The 22376-nt window shown below is 36.0% G+C and overlaps 1 protein-coding gene across 1 annotated transcript in view; it reads left to right on the top strand.

The window, feature by feature from the left end:
• The window catches only part of polybromo (protein), a 702481-nt gene that overhangs the window by 557163 nt on the left and 122942 nt on the right, over nt 1–22376 (top strand). The window contains exons 32-33 of the mRNA XM_090389959.1: nt 347–475; nt 14102–14221. Coding sequence (XP_090246085.1) covers nt 347–475; nt 14102–14221 — 249 coding nt within the window. The remainder of the gene's footprint in view (nt 1–346; nt 476–14101; nt 14222–22376) is intronic.

The raw sequence follows: 22376 nt of genomic DNA on the forward strand, positions 1-22376 counted from the left end.
GTTATACGATGATACAACATTGCTTTAAAACTAACAATATTATCAAGCGATTACAACATACGAGTTAGGCACTTTTTATACATTTAACATTCTAATAAACTATATTACAATTTATAATTGCTTAGGAATTCAATGATTTTCACAAAAGTGATTCCTGTAATGTTGCTACATCTTAAAGGGATCATATTCTTGTATGTTATTATTTTTTATTATTATTATTTCAGAAATAGGTAATGCCACATTTGTTAATATGAAAAAACAGAAAAAGTATATGTACACTTTTTGATGTTTTATTCTAGTTAAATTACAATGATTATATATATTTATTTCATTATTATTTTGCAAGGAATTATCTCCTTTGATGCCAAAAGTAAATAGTGAAACTGAAAATGATGAATCCAATGATAATCCACCACCTGTTACTCCCAAAGAGGAACCAGGGACTTCCTCAACACCAACTACTACAGCAAAGAAGGTTACCTCAATTTTATTTTGTTATTTTCCAAATTTCTTTGAACAGATATATTAGTAAAAAGAAATATTTATTAAAAAAGGAATCCTTCCCCTCTTATAAATAAATTATCCCAAGCCATCATAAAAATTTATGGCAAAAAATTGGGACATCCTAATTATTGATATCACAAATGATAATTTTGCCATATTTCATCATACGTATGCTAGCTTACAGACATTCCAAAGAATAGATATTAATAAGCTTAATTTTAATATATTCGTTAATTATTCAGTTCTGAAACATTTAAAAATCAAAATTTTTCTTTGATTTTATTCTGTTCATCATAAAAGAAAGCTATGAACCTACTCTTCCCTGTCAATTTGATCTCAATCCAAATTCATTGTCCAGTTTCCAAAATTTTGCAATTTGCAACATCTAATATGATCCATATAAACATTGCGTTTAATTATTTTTACGAAAATTTCTTATATCTAGTAGTTTTGATTGCATTGACAGACACACAAATGGGAGAGAAAAAATCGTTCCACTGTTGTATTTGAAATAGGTGAATTTGGACAATTTATGTTCAGATACTGATTTAAAATCATATTTATTGTGACTCTCATATTCTGCATAAAATTAACAATAAAGAATCGTAATAACAGGCATTAGAAATCCATAGTTCTCACAAATCTGTTTGACAGGTTTTCATAAAAGTAATCAGGGTAATTATTGGTGTGGATATGCATGCCAGAGTGCAGGTGATAACTTTAGTATTTAGTGGGGTGACAAATTTAATTTGTCATGTGGCTTAATTTATATCTCCTTGATACTTGTGTGAGGAGCAGTTAAATCTTTCTTTAAACACCTGCAGTAGACAACTGCAATTGCTTCATTCCATCAACTTTAGTACTGTTTTTCATTGTTTTTGATGAACCCTCTCACCCTGTTCATCATTAACTGCCCCAAGCTTCTCAAGGAAGCAGACAAGATGATTATATAAAAAAAAATGAAGCTTCAAACTCTTATTGCAGCCTAGTATTGCAAAACTAGTTAGCATCTTGTTGATAATCTTATATTTCTTTTCCTTTTGATCACCAAAAACGTTTTTCATGACTTCCTTAAATGATCTTCAAGCAACTTTTTTTTTCTAAAATACATATACAGCAAAATTATCTTTCTTCAGCTGTGTGATGTCATCAAGAACTTCACTCTGACTTTATGTATTTGTTTCTGAGAACTTTATAAAAAGGCATTTGTTTCTGAGGACTTTGTAAAAAAAAAAAAAAAAAAAAAAAAAAAAGAAGTTTGTAAATGCAAACTGTTTTTGTGAAAATGGTTTGCATTTTGATTAGGGCTTTGACACACTGCTTTTTGAGTCCTAGTTTTAATGCCTTTTTTATCACATTTTTGCATCCAGGTGTAACATTGGTTCTTTTTTCCACCTCATATTTTTCCACTGATCATCTTTAACTTGTTCTATTTATGCAGAAAGGAAAGGAGTTTTCTGAATGTGTCAACAAAGAAGCATGGTCAGCACATTCAGGTCAAATAGATATCAACAATTGTGGTATTTCATTTTGTCTAAATGAATTTTCAGAATATCATAACTTTCTATTAAATGCAGAGAATGGTCAATAAGGATAGAGTATACATTTACATTATATAGCAAACCCTCTCCGAGCTGGTCTTTTAGCTGTCCATGAAGTACCGTCACGTTGATGAGTCATGTCTACCCAGGACATTGAACAAACCATGTACCAGTACAATATACAAGGAAATCTTACTTTGCAAAAGAAAGTGTGATTTTTCTGTCCCTATACCATGAAAATAAAGTTACAGGTTCAGCCCGGAACTTAGAAGTTGTACAGTATTCTTTAGTAGACTTTGCCCTGTACTGGATCATTGATTTTATCTTGGGTATAAGCATTTTGACTGTTTTAAAGTGTCAACAGCCTTATTAGCCATCTCATCATCACTGGGAAAGTTGACATTTTAATGTCAAAATCAAAATTTCTGCTCACATTATGAAATTTATCTGGGGATCACAAATACTTGTCCATCTGCATTATGTGGGAAAGGACACACTGCTGATAACAGATTTGAGTATTATGCTCTTAGTGTTGTACCCTTTTAATTTTGCATATACAAAAATAACAACAGAATATATGGTGCCTATATTCGTGCCAAACTACTGTTACACCAGATACAAGGGATTTCATTTTTCCACTAATTGCTGTAATTTTATAAACAGGAGTAGCCAAAATATGTACAATATGCTTTTCTAAAGAGATGATAACTTACATCCCTTTTAGTAGTGTAAAACTGCTCTGATATATAACAAGGGGTAAATATGGTTTGTGTACTTTCAATGATGAGACATCTGAAAAGAGAAACCAACATATAAATTATAATTATGTACAGGGATGGGGGGGGTTGAAAAGTTTTTAGACCAATATAGATCGTAAAGGTTTTCATGAAACAGTATTGCCAGTTTGTCCTGTGACTCTTTTTATGCATTCACAGAACATTTCAGATTTTTAACTATTTTCTTTTCCTTTACAGAAGGTGAATGAAGATGGAACCTGTTGAGAGAATCAAGCACCATGCAGTCATCGAGAAAATTCATTTAAAGGGAATGTTACTGAAAAAAATTCATGAAGGCATGCAATAAACATTAAGGAAACCTTGTCCTTACATGGTCAAAAACTGGATTGCAGAATTTAAATATGGACAAGACAGCATTGAAGTAACATCCCACAGCGGTAGGCTTGTTGCCATGTCAACACCTGCAAAGTGGCCATTCATGACCTAATCATGCAAGACCACAGAATAACATTGAAGAAAATTGAGACAACATTCAACATCTCCCAAGTGCAAGCTCACAATATTGTGGTGAATTGAATTTTTTAGGAATGAAGAAGGTTTCTTTGAAGTGTGTTCCTAAAAAACTGGATGTAGATCAGTAGCGGGAAAGGATGAGGAGAAGTCAAGAAAATGAACAGCATTTTGAAGCTAATAAAGTCCAGTTTTGGGGGCAGTGGATGAAACATGGAAGCATCACTCTTATTCCCTCTTCCTAAAAAGTCTAAAGTGCAGAAGTCAAATGGGAAAGTCAAGATAGCCATCATCTTCTTGAATGCAGGAGGAGTGATCATGGTTGATTTCCTGGAATAAGGTTGCATTATCAATGCCGAGTATTATTCTAACCTACCGATACTTTTTCATGAGCAATTGAATGTGAAAACTTTTTTGTTTATTATTGGATGACTTTTCTACAGCAGTATGTTAGAGAGGAAACAAGAGGAAGCAATACTCATGATCTAAGTATCAGTAGCAATTCTTCATGCATTAAGAACTTGACAGTAAAAGATCCTCTGGGTGGCATTGATACACTGTGCTGATGTAGGGTTTACATAAAGACATAACTATTGTCAAGGGTAAAAGGAAAGGCTTTTGCTTTCATAAGGATGACTACAGTGATCTTGGACAGTTTTTAAATTCTATACAGTAGGACCATCTAATGATGTTACCAACAGCAAATTCTAAATGGAAAGCATTCAGGGAAGTAATCATAAAAGCTACTAGAGTTTTCATATCAAAATCATCATTCTTCTCTTTCTTGGTGATTCCCTTTTGTCTCTCTCTCTCTCACACACACACACACACACTCAGGGTAACTTGGGAATTTTTTATTTTTTTTTTTTTTTTGGCTGGTGCAGCATAAGCCTCAGACTTCCTTACACCATATAACTAGTAATAATAATAACTAAGAAATACTGTTCCCAGCTTAGACCTAAATCGATGTCAGATGAACTGATGAGACTTGTGGCAGAGAAGAAAAACGCATGGGATGCATATAAATTATCAAGTAATACAGTAGCCTGTGGTAGATATAAAGAAGTCTGTAATCAAGTCACAAAGGAGGTTAGGCAAGCTAAGGCAGATTACAAGAATTCTCTGGCAAAGAATACAGAGAAAAGCATCTAAGTCTTCTTTACGTATATTAACAGTAGAAGGGAAGGGTTGAGTCACATTGGTCCACCTGATCTCGATGTTTTAACTGTTGATGATGTTGCTCAGGTTGCTGACAAACTGAATTGATATTTTGCATCTACATTCACATATGAGGAGTTCCTCAAAATCTAACAGAGCTAAATGATTTTGTGATAACTGAGAGGCAAGTGGAAGAGAAATTGTTGAAGCTTAACATTAAAAAGGTGGGTGGGTGGAACCTGTCCAGTCGTATTAAGGGAAGCAGCAAAACCCTTAATCATAATTATGGAAGCATCTTTAGATTCAGGATCCCTGTGGACTGGAGATGTGCTAATGTAGTTCCAGTTCACAAAGGGAGATTAAAACGTGACATGAGTAATTACAGACCTGTTAACTTCTGTTTCAGGAAAAATGCAGGACCATCTAGACAGAAATGCAGTTATACTGCATTCACAGCATGGATTTATTAAGGGGTGATTTTGTCTGACCAGTCTGATTGGATACTGTGAACTGGATGCAAAAAATAATTTTAGTATTGTATACTTGGATTTCAGGAAAGCTTTTAATACTGTTGCACATAAATGATTGCTGTACATATTGGAGCAATGTGGCATTAAGGGCAAGTTACTGCTCTGGATAAAGGCATGGTTGAGTGGGAGAGACAGAGAGTAGTTATTAATGGACACTGCTTTTCATGAACTAATGTTATCAGTAGATTTCCCCCAAGGTTTGGTGCTGGACCCATTGTTATTTTCCATATTATATTGATGAGGGTATATTGGGCTTAATGTCAAAGTTTGCAGATGATACAAAGATTGGCAGGACATTTAACGACAGTAATCAGGGAGTGCTCCTGCAACAAGATCTAAAAAAAATTAGGTGAATGGCTAAGAAATGGCAGCTGAAGTTTTAATCTTGACAAATGGAAGATACTGCATATGGGTAACAATAATCCCAGATTAATATCAACTGTGTGATGCTACACTGAGAGTAGTGTAAAATGAAAAAGACTTGGCAGTAATTGTGCAGTCTGATATGAAGTTCTCTGAGCAATACAGATAGGCTGCCAGGACAGCCCATGAGGTTTTGTCAGTTATATACAAAAACTTTGTTTTCAGGGATAAAGAAATGATTATCCCATTGTACAATGCAATGGATAGACCACATCTTGAGTACTGCATACTAGCCCAGAGATCTCATTTTTAGGAAGGATGTCGATCTGCTAGAACAGATGTAGAGAAAGGCAATGAGATTGGTGATGTGAACGAAAGTGGTCTTACCAAGAAAGGTTTCATATCTGCAAATTGCAGCATCTGGAGACCGGGCACCTGCAAGGTGATCTGATTGAGATGTTTAAGGCTCTGAATGGATTGAGCAACTCGATGCCGATGGCATTCTTCCTCTTGCTTAGGCTACACACAAGTGAACAGATTCAAATTTTGGAAGGATGGTTACTGGATAGGTGTGTGAAGGTTTGCCTTCAGCTAGCAGGTTATTGATTATTGGAACAAACTTCTATCTGTTTTTTTTGGGAGTGGGTAATTTTAATAAATTCAAGGAAGAACTAGACAAATTATTGGAGGCAGTGTACAGCTGATGTGAGGGAGTTTGCATGGTGCTTTATAAGCTCGTTTTCTTCCATCATATGCCACTAATAATAATTAATAATAATAATATGAGATGTGGGAAATTTATCAAAGGAGTCATCACGTATCAAGTCAGTGCACTAGCACACACAGCATTTGTGACTTAGGCAACACTGCATGACTATGGGTTTGAGATATTACAGCATTCATCCTATTTACTGGATTTGGTTCCATTGGACTATTTTCTATTTTCAAATCTCAAAAAGGACTTGAAAGGACAGGAATTCAACAGTGACAATGCTGTGATAGACACAGTCAATGACTGGTTTGAGTCAAAATCTTCTGAATTTTATTTGAGCAGTTTATGGAAATGAGTGGATCATGCTAGAAAGTGTATTGACTAGAGGGAAACTATGTTGAAAAATAATGGGGTTTTTATGACTTTTCAGCATTCTTTCTATTAGTGCCTAGAAACTTTTCAACCACCCCTTGTATATCTTAAACATGATGATGTTATTTTGATTACTATAAGAAAATTAGTTATAATGATCTATTTTTAACTAACAACGGCTAACTTTTACAATATGTACACAATATGCTCTGGCAAATGCCACGATTCCATGGGTTTTGAAAACCCATGGAATCGTGGCATTCCATGGGTTTTATGATTCACAAGGACAAAACAACTGGTTTTAGTCATCACATGGGGACAAGCATGAAAATATACTAATAGTTTCAGTCAAAAAACATTCATACTATTTTTATCATTGTTAACTACAATTATTAGTATGACTTAATTGATATCAGAAAACCCAGAAGTTAACATTTGCTAGTGATGGTTCTGAAAATTGAACAAGAAGATACAATTCAATCCTAAACCTTAATTATACAAGACAGACTAGTTTAAGCATTCTATCCATATTGGGTGTTATTTATTTATTTATTTTTTTATGAAAACCAGAAACACAAGAGGTACTGGAACCTATAGTGCTTAGTACCATGCGTGGGTTAGAGGTTGAGAAGATGAAAGTAGATATTTTGCTAACATTAGACTTGAACTTCTGTAGATTGTAATTTTCAGGAAATACATATGAAGGAAGGTTCTTCTAGGAAACTGAAGTTGAATGAATAAATGAGGAAGAAGAAAAGTTGGTTATGTGAGTTTGAAGTCGGACAGTAAGAGGATGTTGAGTTGTTGCGGCACATGTTTGGATTGCTTTGGAAGAGAGAGAGAGAGAGATAGTGAGAATGGGAATTATAGAAACCAGTTCGGAAGAAGAGTGCCCATGGAAGTATCTATAGAAAAGACATGCAGCAGAAACAGAACATCTATGAGACAGAGTGGAGAGACTCTGTCAGAGCTGAGTCATTAATTAACATAACTGCCCTCTTTTGAACGGAATCTAGAAGCCTGAGAGAGAGGCTTTGGGGACACTGCCCCTGATGTGGGAAAAATATTCCATGGTAGAAGGCACCTCCGTAGCGAGGTGGGCAGGAGCAGCAGTGCGTAGCACACGCTTCTTGATTAGACTTGGGTTCATGCCTGTGACCACCAAATACAGAGGATGCGGAAAGGTCAGGGAATGACCACCGCATATCCCTGGAGCAATATGGCCTTAGTGCTCCTAAAAACCAAATAACATAACATAGTCGAGCAGATTTGCGATTTGTACAGAGTGAACAGCTGTTTGTAAGAAAAGTAGTGCTGAGAGCAAAAGAGAAAATCCAATTTTTTAGATGCAGAGAAAGCAATATCTGTAACGTGCTTATGCCAATTGAGATAAGGAGTCAGGATAATCTTCAACAAAGATATATGATCTTTCCTAGAAATCAGCATCACTGAAGGTAAGCATATCTTCATGACACTGATATAGTAGTAGAAGAATCCTTTTTGCAAGACAGGACTGAGTTTTAGAAGGATTGAAATCAACTAAGTTATCTTTGCCCCACTGGAGAATTACCTGGAGATCAGCATTTAAGGAATTGGTAATGGATATTTGAGAAGTTGAAGCTGTTTGAGCAGGACAAGGTTTCTCAAACTGGAAGGTGGAATGTAATGTGCTATCATCAGGAAAACTATGGACAGGATTTCCGGTCAATTGAATAAGGTCATTGATATACAAGAGGAAAAGAGTGGGGGGGGAGAGCGCTGAACCTTGGGGAGCACCAGCATTAATAAAAAAGGTTAGAAGACAAGAGTCATCTACCATCACCCGAAGTGAGTGAGTGGTCAGAGAAAAAACTGCATAACCAATTACAAAAAACAGGGCAAACCATAAGATGGAAGCTTATTTAGAAGACCTCTATGCTAAACATGAACAAAAGCCAAATTTTTCCACTGAATTTGTTCATAGATGGGGAAAACAAGCCAGAATATTAACAGTGGATTGACATTGACGGAATCCATATTGCCAATCCTTCATCAAATGCAAGATTTCTAGATAGTCTAAGAATTGGTGGTTAATTGATTTCTCCATTACTATAGTAAGTGGCTGGTTAAGAGCAAGTTTCCAAAGGGAAAACACCTTTGAAATAAGAAAGTGAAAAAAGGCAACACAGAACGGGAGTAAGTTCAAGCTAGTCAGGTTTAGCTGGTTCAAGTTGGTTAAGCTGATCAGGAGCACAGGTTTTGAGAACAAGTGGAGAAATACCATGAGATCCTGGAGCATCAAGATTGTTCAAAATCCTTGTGACATCCTTTTGATGGAAGACCCCAAGAGGCATTGAATAGAGTGTACTGGGAATGGTAGGAAGTGGTTTACCAAGATCATCAATACATGACTTGGAAGAAAAGTAGGATGCTAACAGGTTAGCTTTATCCTTGGCTGAAGTGGCAATAGAATGATCTGGTCTTGACACAGGTGGGAATTGAGATGGACAAAAGTTGTGGCCAGTAGCTTTGGCTAGACTGCCCGACTATCATTTGGAAAGAAGCAAGTATTCTATCCTTAGCCTGTTTGAAATATAGTTTGGACTGATTAATAACTGCTTTACAGTTGTTGCGAGCTTTTTTTTTTTAATTATGTAAACTCCAAACATGAGAGGTATTAGAAAGTATAGCACTTAGTACCGTGCTTGGGTTGGAGGTTGAGAAGACGAAAGAAGATATTTGTTGACATGAGACTTGAACTTCTGTAGACTGTAATTTTCAGGAAATACATATGAAGGAAGGTTGTTCCAGAAAACGGCAGTGGAATGAATAAACGAGGAAGGTGAAAAGTTGGATCTGTGAGTTTGAAGTTGAACAGTAAATGGATGTTGGCTGGTGGCGGCACGTGTTCGGACTGTTTTGAAAGAGAGAGAGCGGGAATTATAGTAGCCAATTCAGAAGAACAGTGCCCATGGAAATATCTGTAGAAGAGCCATGCAGCAGAAACAGTACGTCTATGAGACAGTGAGTGGAGAGACTCTGTAAGAGATGAATCATTAATTAACCTAACTGCCCTCTTCTGAACGGAATCAAGAAGCCTGAGAGAGGTTTTGGGGGCACCACCCCAGATGTGGAAACAATATTCCATGGTAGGGCAGATTTGTGATTTGTAAAGAGTGAACAGCTGTTCGGAAGAAAAGTAACGTCGAGAGTGAAAGAGAAAACCAAATTTTTTAGATGCAGAGGAAGCAATATTTGTAATGTGCTTGTGCCAAGAGAGATTAAAAGTCAGGGTAATCCCTAAAAGAGATATATCATTTTGCCTAGAAAACTGAGTGTCACTAAAGATCAGCATAGGAGCAGAAGAATCCTTTTTGCGAGATATAAGACAAGACTGAGTTTTAGAAGGGTTGAAATCAACTAAGTTGTCTTTGCCCCACTGGAGAATTACCTTTAGAACAGCATTTAAGGAATTGGTAGCAGATTTTCGAGAAGTTGAAGCTGATTAGGCACGACAAGGTTTCTCAAAATGGAAAGTGGAATGCAATGTGCTATCATCAGCAACTATGAATAGGATTTCCAGTCAATGGAAGAAGGTCATTAATATACGAGAGGAAAAGAGTGGGGAAAAGAACTGAACCTTGGGGGACACCGGCATTAATGGAGAAGTTAGAAGACAGAGAGCCATCTACCATCACCCTCAGTGAGCGATCAGAGAGAAAACTTGATAACCAATTACAAAAAACAGTTGGCAAAACCATAAGATGGAAGCTTGTTTAGAAGACCTTTATGCCAAACACAATCCTTTGAGATGTCAAGAGCAACTGCTTGTGTTTCACCAAACTTTTCCATTGAATTAGTCCATAAATGGGTAACATAAGCCAGAATATCATCAGTGGATCGACACTGACAGAATCCATACTGGCGATCGTTGATCAGACGAAAGGTTTCTAGGTAGTTTAAGAGTTGGCGGTTAATTGATTTCTCCATTACTTTAGAAAGAGTAGAAGTAATTGCAATGGGACGATAATTGGATGGGAGGGATTTGTTACCCTTTTTAGGAACTGGCTGGATATGACAAATTTCCAAGCAGAAGGAATAAGAAAGTGAAAAAATGTGGCAAAGAACAGGAGTAAGTTCAGGAACACAGGTTTTGAGAATAAGTGAAGAAATACCATCGGGACCTGGAGCTTTCTTAGCTTCAAGATTCATCAAAATCCTTTTGACGGAAGACCACAAGAGACATTGAATGGAACGTGTTGGGAATGGTGGGAGGTGTTTTACCAAGATCATTAATACATGAGTTGGAAGAGAAATGGGATGCTAGCAGGTCAGCTTTATCCTTGGCTGAAGTGACAACAGAACCATCTGGTTTGGTGGACAGAGGTGGGAGCAGGGATGGGCAAAAGTTGCAGCCAAGAATTAGAAACAAACCAATCACAATATGCAACATTCTTCTCTTGAACAGCCTTAGAACATTTATTGGAAAACCAAGGTTTAGATAAAGGACGAGATTTTAAAGTGGAGTGTGGGATGAAGGATTCCATTCCTGCAAGAATAATTTCACTGACACGATCTGAGCAAACGTTAATATCAGAAGTTTTGAAACAGTAATCCGACCAAGGAAAAGAAGAAAAGAAATCTCTCAGGTCATCCCACTTTGCATTCTTTTAATGCCAAACAATACGAGGTTGGGAATAGCCATGAGATAAAGGCTCCATTGGAGAAGAGACAGTCACCAAGTTGTCATCTGAGGTGCCTAAAGGACCTCTCACTCGACTGTGTACTTAGAAGTGTTGTTTGTGAGAAAAAGATCAAGCGTGTTGGCTGTATGGTTAGGATTGTCCGGTATTCTTGTAGGTAAATGAACAATCTGTGCAAGGTCATTGTAATTGCAAAAGCCTCAGCATCTCGACCAGATGGGTCAGTGTGACTAGAAAGCAGGAGCCAGCTGGAGTTGTGAACATTAAAATCACCAAGGAATATTACATCACTGTTAGGAAAGTTGGACTGGAAAAAGTCAAGTTGCAAAGAGAGGAAGTCAAAGAGCTCCAAGTGATTAATGGAGTTGTGAGAATGGTAGAAATTACAAATGAATTTGACACAATGAGGTAGAGCGATTTTAAGCCAGAGAAGATCGAAAAGAGGAGATTCCAAATTACCAAGTCTCTGACAGGGAATATCGGAAGGGACATATTGCACAAGTACCACCTTTAAGGCGAAAGGAATCATACAGCGAATAATTTGGGCAACTGAGATGAGCAGGTTGAATCAACCGATAACTGAGATTCTGTCAAAAAAAAGTACATGGGGTTTGGCAGATTGCAAGTGGAAATGCACATCGTTGAGATTAGAATTGAGACCACATATATTTGTGAAATGAATTAGGAAGTGTTTGGGAGATTTAGATCTTTTCGCAGATAAGCTTACTCTGTTAGTTTGACTTACTCTATTAGTATGAGCTTTAGTGAAGGCAGAAAATGAAACTGGAGATTTGGATACAAGCCAATTGCAATATGCAACATCTTGCACAGCCTTTGCACATTTGTTGGAAAACCAAGGTTTAAGTAAAGGACTATATTTTAAAGTAGAATGTGGAATAAAGGATTTCATCCTTACAAGAATAATTTCACTGACACAATCTGAGACAAATGTTGACATCGGATGATTTCAAACAGTAATCTGACCAAAAAAAAATAGAAATATCACTGATCATACCATTTTACATTCTTGTAATGCCAAAGAACACAAGGTTGAGAATGTTTACTAGAGAAAGGCTTCATTGGAGAAGAGACCATCACCAAGTTGTGATCTGAGATGATTAAAATCACCAAGGAAAATTACCTCACTGTTAGGAAAGTTGGACTGGAGAAAATCAGGTTTCAAAGAGAAGTCAAAAAGTTCCAAGTAATTAGTGGAGTTGGTACAACGATAGAGCCAACATATAAATTTGACAGAATGTGGTAGATAGAGAGAGATTTTAAGCCAGAGAAGATCAAAAAAAGGAGATTCCAAATTAATAAGTCTCTGACAGTGAATATCAGAACGGTCATATGCACAAGTATGACCTTTGAAGTGAAAGGAATCATACAGTGAATAATTCGGACGACTGAGATCTCCATAGAATGATAGTTGCCAGTATTAAGCCAAAATGTTAACTTGTACTGCTGTATTCGTGGAGTGTGTAATGTACTTGTGTAAGAAATAAAATTTGATGGTTTCAGTGCGTAACTTTTAAGGAATAATACTCTCCTGTATGGATGTTATGATTATGCAATATTTTTAATATGAGGATATAAATAGTTCAATATGGTTTAGGCAGTTGAATTCTTTAAAAACATTGCAGACTACTGTGCTGTTGAGGACTATATACTGTGAACTGGCATAGTAACATAGTGGCATGCAGTTTAGGATATGTGTAAAACAGAAATTGGTGTTTGAACTTACTTATGGCTTAGGCTGCCTGTGCAACTGGTTACATTGAGCATCGTGTTCTCCCGCACACTCAGTTGGCTGCAACAGCTCCTGCTTCTTCCCACATGATATCAGTGCTTTGCATGTCTCCTTGGAACATTGTTTGCCAAGTTTTGGGTGGCCTGCCTCTCTTCCTATTCCCTTCAGGTGGCATCCATTGCTTTGCAGTATTTGTGTGCCACTGATCTGGTGGGCACAATGTCTGGCTGGATTCTATCATGGTCTTGCAGACTGTGCAAGCTGCTTCTTCTTAGTATCTTGTTATTAGTAATGTGGTCACAGTAAGTAATGCCAAGTATTCTTTGTAAGCATCACTGATAGAATGCATTGCGTTTCTGCAGTATTTGTGCCGTGACCTTCCATGTTTCACTGGCATAGATCACACTTGACAACAAAATAGTGCTCTGAAGTCAGATCTTCATCATGGTATCACTTGCTGTAGTTGACCATCTTAGGCACAGTTGTTGAAACATTGCTGATGCTTTACCAATTCTGCAGTTGACATCCACCTCATTGCCTCCATTGATAGACAATATAGTGCCAAAGTAAGTGAACTGGTGTACTTCTTCAATGGTCTTACGTTCTACAATTCGTGTACCCATTTGAGCATTGCTGGTCTTTGTTTTATCACTGCTTATCCTCAGCACAATTTTACCAGCCACTGTCTCCAATTTGGTGTTCATGTTTTGTAGCCATTTTCTTGTTTCTGCTAGCAATACAATGTCTGCAAAGTCCATATCCTTGTATCACGACTGGGCTGAATCTGGACATTCCATGGAATGTCCAGATTCAGCCCAGTCGTGTTTTCCACATGATGAATTCCACAGTAAGAAGGAACAAAAAGGGCAAAAGATTGCAGCCTTATCACAAGCCAGTGTTGATATTGAAGAAGTCGGTGGAAATTATTAATGAGACATAATACATAAATTTGGCAGGTGTTGGTGCTTTGTTAAGAGTGGTAAACTTCTTTTCCTCAGGAGAGAGAAAAGAGGCTTGCCTATTTCTCCAGGAACAGTTGACTCCTTAAAAGGATCAACTGTTCTCAGAGAAATATTCAGAAAGTTCCGGATTTTTGAATGCCAGATTTTGTGGGCTGCTGTATGTAATTGAAGAGATTTAACTTTACGTATTCCTAATTGTAGTGTAAATATATTTACATTGAGGTATACTATGAAAAAATTTAAATTATTTTCCCTTAAAATGATCCTTGTGTTCCATTAGAAATCAGTTAAACGATTGGTGACAGGCTATATACTGTTTGCAAGTGAAGTAAGAAGATCAGTAATACAAGCAAATCCAGATCGATCCTTTGGCGAAATTAGCAGGCTCATTGGAACTGAGGTAAATTTTGTGTTACTATTAAATGTTCATGCATAATTTTAGGAAATTCTTAATTTCTTTTAACTCTTAAGTAATAATAATACTCTAATGCTGTGGTAACACTGCAATTTTGTGAATTTCTTCTGATTGTGAGAACAATCATATCTAATCACATGTGTAACTGTTCACAATTTAATTTATTCATCAGACTGCTTGCCATTGCACCCTCGTGTGTAGTAAAATGGGTATAATCGCTATCCTTCCCAGACCAAGGAAGAGGACTGGATTCAAATTCATCAATAATATGGGGAATTTTTATGGGCTTTTTCCAACTTTGCAGAGTTAGTTGATCATGAGTGAGGGTTGCATGGTTTTATTAGGATGAAAGATCATGGGACACACACAGTTTACAGACACAATAGCCATAGTTGCATTGGTGCTTAACACATGTTTGAAAATTATAAGACTTACTTGTGGCTGATGTCTGCCTGTGCAACTGGTTACATTGGGCATCAAGTGTTCTCCCTGGCACCCCCGTAGCCAGGTGGGCAGGAGCAGCAGTGCATAGCACATGCTTCTTGATTAGACCGGGGTTCGAGCCCATGACTACCAAATACGGAGGATGCGGAAAGGTCAGGGAATGACCACTGCATACCCCCAGAACAATATGGCCTTAGTTGCTAATGCTCCTAAAAAAAACAAATCAAATAACAATAACAAGTGTTCTCCCGCACGCTCATTTGGCATCACTGATCATTCAGACTAGTTGATGATGATAAGGTTTGCCAATAAATTTATCTATAGTTTGTAGGTTTCTGTTTTTTAAATGAAAGAACTTTGTGAGACAAAAAAAAAATGAAACTTACCATAACGAGGACATTTCACTTAAGTATAATTTATTAAATAAAGATTAGTTTAGAAACAAAATTCATGATTAAACTCGTGCATATTGTTATTTGTATACATAGAAAAGCAACAAAATTTGATATGAACATTCTAAGCATTTGGCGTGTGTGCAGCATAAGCTTTGCAATTTTAATTTAATCCATTTTTCATGGATTTATAAAAATTTCATAGTGAATGTTTTGGTTTCTTTTCCATATCTTTGGAAACAGCTTCTAGCTCAAGGGCATTCATTGGGTGGGGAAGGGCCTATAAACATGACAAAAACAGCAGGCAATATCTTATAGTGCTACCACTTCAAGTTCACATGAAGAGAAATTCTCCTGAAATCGCTTGCAGTGTGACTATGGTCTAATGAAGGTTTGCCCTTTCTTTTCTTGGTGGAAGTGTAGGGGAGATCAACATACCTTCAATCACGTATTCTTTTGTTCTTGATTCTGTCAAATACCAAAATCGTTGCCACTTTTATCTGGTTATCATGCCAAAAATTAAAACCAGATTTTGTATTCTTCATCTTGGTGGTATTATAAATAGTGTTATTAATTTATATAGAACTCTTCTCAAGTTTAGATAATATTCATTCTAAAATGGTGATCTAAAGAAGTATTATTTCACAGTATTCCAATGAAGGGACAATTTCAGCTGCTTTGTTTTCTGTAATGATTTTTTTATTTTTTAATCATCATACAGATTTTATCTCTTATGCAGATGTAAAAAGCTGTGGGACATCTTAAACATATCTATACTGAAATACAAGATAACTTGGCAACAGTGTCAACATTTAAAATATATTTAGTGACTGCTGATAAATGCCTTATTAAAAAATCAATGCAGTAATCAGTAGCACATGATTTTTGCAACAACAGTTGTTCAGGATTTGCATTTCGTAAGACAGTATATATGTACAGAATTGGCTTCTTCGTTCTAAATATAAATTACACATTATGTGTAGATGAAATAATAGGGAAAAAGGTTAACTTCGATATAGTACTTCGATGGTCAGATTGTCACCATTGTTTCAAGTAGCCAAAGCAGAAAGAACATTTTTATTATCATATTTTCCAAACCTTTTCTGAAAAATGTCTAAAATTCCCCCCCCCCTCTCTCTCTCTCTCTCTCTCTCTCTCTCTCTCTATATATATATATATATAATTATATTTAAATAATGTTGGAAAAGAAGTATTACTTAATAAAAATAAAAATAAAAAGGAGTGTACAGCACACATCAGAGGCAGCAAAAAGCATATTCCTCTACATGATGCTTGAAATATAGTCATATAAATTAGAATAAGGTTTAAAATAATAAAATAATGCCAGCAGTACGGCAAGACAAGAGCGAAAAAACAAAATTAAACCTAAATTCAAATCTAACAGGGAGGGAAGAGAAAGGTAACAAGAATAAAAATATATTGCAACAGAAACTAAATTAATTTAGAAAATCTAATTATACGAATAATAATTCATTGAAATTTAAAGCCAATTAAATAGAAATTTAGCGGTGCCCCCTCTGATGGGCACCAGGTCCAAATTTATGTGAAATATCACCAAACAGAGAATTAAACCATTCACAATAAAACAAAACAAAAATAGAAAAAATATAGACTGACCATTATGCCCCATCTCAACAGAGGACCACAAGGACAATAATGGTCAGGGAATCGCTGCATTTTGAACCCTAAACAAATTGCCGCAAAGACGAAACGATCGCAAAATCAGTCTGCCACACCGATCCCCAGATCGAACCGCCATTGCAGGGAATTGAATGGTCCTGATGCAGCAAAAATCAAAAATAGAACAGACAAGAGCACTCCAGTGCAAAGCCACACTACTGACAAAATAAACTTAATCCGTTTAATTTACCTATTTAACCTATTTAATTGGCTTTAAATTTCAATGAATTATTATTCGTATAATTAGATTTTCTAAATTAATTTAGTTTACATTGCAATATATTTTTATTCTTGTTACCTTTCTCTTCCCTCCCTGTTAGATTTGAATTTAGGTTTAATTTTGTTTTTTTGCTCTTGTCTTGCCGTACTGTTGGCATTATTTTATTATTTTAAACTTTATTCTAATTTATATTACTATATATATATATATATCCATGACTAGAGATAGAGAGAGAGAATGATCAAAATGCCTAGGTGACCTGAAAAGGTTGGCTCTTTTAGTATGTGACCAGATCAGATTACATGAATTAGAGGCAACAGAAATGATAGTTCTTAGCCAGCTGCAGCCATTGTATATCTCAGAGGCGCCTCTGTACCAGGTGGGCAGGAGCAGCAGTGCATAGAACACACTTCTTGATTAGACCGGGGGTTTGAGCCCGTGACCACCAAATACGGAGAATGCGGAAAGGTCAGGGAAGGACCACCGCATATCTCCGGAGTAATATGGCCTTAGTTGCTAATGCTCCTAAAAACCAAATGACAAGATGAATGTATATCTCAGTTAAAAAGCCCTTTATTACATTTATGCATGAGAGTTGATCAAATGGAGAAAAACTCCAAATCACGATTTGATACCAACAGAACAAACGAAGTGGACAACAATTTCACAGGTGTGCAAATAAGTGAAACATAAGACACTTGCCAAGTCTCTCAAGAAGTGTGAAATCAGCAGTGCCCTTTATGATAATAAAGATGCACTCTGAAGAAAGTGAAAGTTCAGAACATGACATCAGTTACCATACTACATAGCTTTTTTCTTCACTGATTTTTTTTTTTTTTTTTTTTTTTTTCTCTCAGTAAGCACTTAAGTGAATTTGAGTTTCAAATTTATATACCAGGGGTGGCCATAGCACAGTTTGCAAGCCGCATGAGGCTCATGCAGGCTTGTGGTATGGCTCTCATGCAGATATATTTTGATTTTTCTTTATACCAAGACTTTATATATAACACTGATTAAAGTTTAAAAATAATAACTTTAATTTTTAAGTAAGCATATTTCTTGTTACAAAGTTTTTTTCAAAAACATGAAAAAGATACACAAATTTTTCAAAATACTAATTCTGACAGACAATAATTCACAGAAGATATCTGCATATTAGGTTTGGTTGTCGATGCTTTACAGGTGTTCTCCATCTTAGCATTTAGCTGCTAAAAGTTTGATTGATGACTTGTTAGGGCAGTACGTAAAAACTCATTGAAATGCTCATCAGTCAAAACAGACTGATACTTATTTTTAATAAATTTAAGTGTTGAATACAAAGATTCACAAGAATATGTTGTACCAAAAATAGCATTAGCATTAGTAGAGGCATATGATGCAAGAAAGCAAGCTTATACAGCATCAGCAAAAAAAAAAAAAAAAAATTCCCATTTCACCTATCCATTTGCTCCAATTATTTGTCTAGTTCTGCCTTGAATTTATTTAAGCTGTCAACTTCTACAATGACAGATGGAAGTTAGTTCCTGCAATCAACCATCCACTGGCTAAAGGCAAATTTCTGCACATCAATTCTACAACTGTCTTTCCTCAATTTGAATTTTTGTCCTGTCAGGTGCATAATCTGGGCAAGAGGAAGAATCCCATCAGCATTGAGCGTGCTCAAACCATCCAAGACCATATATACATCTAAATCAGATCACCTTGCAAGTGTCTAGTCTCCAGACACTGTAATTTGCAAAACTTAAGCCTTTCTTGGTAAGAGCTTCCCTTTGTTCCATTCACTAATCTTGTTGCCCTGCTCTGTACTCGTTCCAGCAGCTCTACATCCTTCCTAAAATGAGGGCTTCAGACCTGTATACAGTACTCGAGGTGTGGCTTGACCATTGCCTTGTACAAGGGGATAATCACCTCCTTATCCCTGCTAGAAAAATTCCTGTATATCATTGACAAGACACCATGAGCTACTTTTGCAGATGTCTGCACTGCTCAGAAAACTTCATATCTGACTGCACAATGTCCTTTTCATTCTCTACCACCCTGGGTGTAGTACCACACAGTTTATACGTTACTCTGGGGTTACTGCTACCCATACCAATACTTTACATTTGCCAATGTTAGTTGCCACCTCTCAGCCCATCTGCTCACTTTTCTAGATCCTGTTGCAGTAGTGTACTGTCATTAGCAACCCTGCCAACATTCATATCGTCTGCAAACTTAGACATTAAGCCTGATATACCTTCATCAATATCATTGATAAATACAGGTAACCCTCATATAACACGGTAGTTTAGTTCCTACAAAATCTCATGTAATGCGAAACCGTGTTATCCAGAACTAAGAACCAGTACAAAAGGGGGGTTACGTTCCAAAAGCTAACAAAAATACTCCATTTTTTTTATAACTATCGGAAACTTAATTTTTATTATAGTAATAACTTAATATTTTAACTTTGTTTTTAAAATAGTAGTAACGTAAATAGTAATAACTGAACAAGCATCTTACCTTACAAACTGTGATACTTATATGTCAGATAATGTATGTTCATTTAATTTTCTTCCTTTTCATCGCTGCTAAGTACAATCTCTTCTGCAGCATCTAGATTTCATGTAACTTCTGCTCTATTTAACAGTCAAAAACACACTGCAAACTGCATGCTTTGGAGTCACTTTTTTATGGTCTCAAACAAGTACAAGTTCAATAGCACAGAACCTAACCCAGGGATCTCCCAGCAAAATACAGTGGACATCTGCTTTAAAGATATAAAGCACAATTTTAACTTTATTACCTTACCAGTTAACAAAGTTAAATGATACATGAAAATTGGAAGAATATTTTCCAATTAGCAAAAAAATAAATAACTTTATGCTTATATACATAGATTAATTAATGTGTACTTTAATATGTACATACTAACTAATTGATATTTCTGTTCACTGACTTTTTTTTTTTTTTTTTTTTTTTGGTTATAAAATTTAAAACAGAAAAAGTGATAAGCAATTAATAACAAAGAACACTGCATACACAAGTGAGATACGGAGTATTGAGATTCTGAAAATTTATTGATGTTTTTTATATGATTGAATATTTCATGGAAGGGGAAACCCATTTCACCATAATAACATGAAAACCCATTGAATTCCAGCTATCAGTACTATCGAGGAAGATAGTTTACTACCCATTTATAACAAATTGCACTAATAGAAAAGCCCAATAAACTGGAAAGTGCAAATTGTTTTTATTGTTTTATGGTTGTGACCTCCAAAAATGTGCTTTGGAAAAATATCACAAAGGTGATAACGACTAGCAGGTCAACAACGGGGGTTCACAAAAAAAGAATGGAAAATTGAAAATTACATCTAACGTAATAGCAGAGTTTTCCCAGCACAAAATCTCAAAAATACCTGTTATGCGAGATTTCCCGTAGTTCTCAAACTGTGTTATATAAGTACCATGTTGTAGAAGTACTGTGTTATGTGGGGGTTGCCTGTACAGAAAATAACAATGGACCAAAAGAGATCAATCTCTGCACACACTCTTTTGTTTTAGGATATGTTTGTTCTGGAACCTGCTTCCAAAACTCAATAGTCGAGCAGCCACTTTTTTTTAGTTGTTTCAATCCTTCATCCTCTTGGAGCTCCAACTCTACAGCTGCTGTATCCCCAGCAATTGACAGTGAGATGGGACAGCCATTCTTCATAATGTCAGCAAGAAAAGGATTTTCCAAAAATGATGGTTTAAGTGCTCTTAAATCACAAAATCTATCACTAATTTCTTATGCCAGTCCATGTAACTTGCGGCGCCTCCAGCCAGGCAGGAAGGAGCAGCAGTGCGTAGCACACGCTTCTTGATTAGACCGGGGTTCGAGCCCGTCACCACTAAATACGGAGGATGCGGAAAGGTCAGGGAATGACCACCGCATATCCCAGAGCAATATGGCCTTAGTTGCTAATGCTCCTAAAAACCAAATAACAACAACAACCATGTAACTTGCATGCATAACCTCTAGTTATTATTTCAAATCTGAGTAGAGTTTGCAAAGTTTTACTCAAACACGAGAAATGAATGAAGGTGTTAGAAAAGTGAAGGTTTTTAGAAAACAACAGACTGAAACTCTTCTTGAAGGGTTTCAGTTTGTTGTGGAAGCTGAACACATGCTGTTCTAAATCAGAAATAAGTTTTCCTTGTCCTTGCAGAGATACGTTTAATGATTGTAAATGCTGAACAACATCTATGAAAAATGCCGTATCTGTTAATCACTGGGCATCCTCAAGTTGAGGGAAAGATTTCCCTTTTTCTTTGACAAATTGTTTGATTGGCTCCATCAAGTGAAAGAACTTTGTTAGAACATTGCTTACTAAGAGCCAACTTACTAAATAGAACCATGATACGTCATCTGGAAACTGATCATTGTCTATTTCTTCCATGAAAGCTTTGAACTGCTGATGTGCTTTGGTGCTTGAACATATGTAGTTAACAATTTTCAGAACTACCTCCATAACATGTTCATATATAAAATATTTGGCTGCTAGGTGTTCCCTATGAATAATGCAATGGACAGGGAAAAAAGGCCACATTTCTCTCCACAAAAACAAACTCTTCTTCCCATTCTGCCATAAATCCCCTATTCTTGTCTTCATATTAATTTTCCAGACAGCATAATAACTTTTAAATGGTCTCACTTAAAAATAAACTAATAATGGTCACACCAATTAACTCGTGCACTGTAAAAAAACTGATTGAACCATGCATACGTCTAAAGTGTTTTTTCATTGAGATGCTATGCACGACAGATGGAGCCATCGGCTCGTGGAGACATACGTATGCATTTTATTATATAGCCCTTTCCAATATGCCTTCCACTATTGCGGCTCCCAACAGTCATCTAGCTGGTTACCCCTGATATATACTAAAATATATTTTCCCAAAATCTTCCTTCAAAAACATCATTTTGGAAATTCATACTTCTGCTTGCGTTTTAATGACACTTTGGAATAATGGTAAGTTTGTGATGTTTGGTATGCTTATTTTCAAATAGATCTTTGTTCTGGAGAAAATTGCATAAAATTGAAATGAAAATGAAATGTATCTAAAATAATCTAATTTAATCTCTGTAATTTAAATTTTCAAGATATCTTGTGTTTTAGTGATAATGTCTCTTGTAATAAAAGAAAGATCAATTATTTTTCTAAATTTTGTTATTTTTCAAATAAAGCATGATTCTACAGTCATTAATTTCTTGTAAAGATCTTGGAGTAATATTAGATTTAGTTTGTCTTGCCTGCTTTGAAAAATACATATCACTGATCTGAAATAAAAAGGTGATTCATATCTTTGAATATCTCATGGAGCAGGTGTAAAAAAGAGCAGCGAAAGGAACAAAAGG

This window comes from Mastigoproctus giganteus, chromosome 2 (genome assembly GCF_048544385.1).
Source record: "Mastigoproctus giganteus isolate SK-2022 chromosome 2, ASM4854438v1, whole genome shotgun sequence".
Lineage (NCBI taxonomy): Eukaryota > Metazoa > Arthropoda > Arachnida > Uropygi > Thelyphonidae > Mastigoproctus > Mastigoproctus giganteus.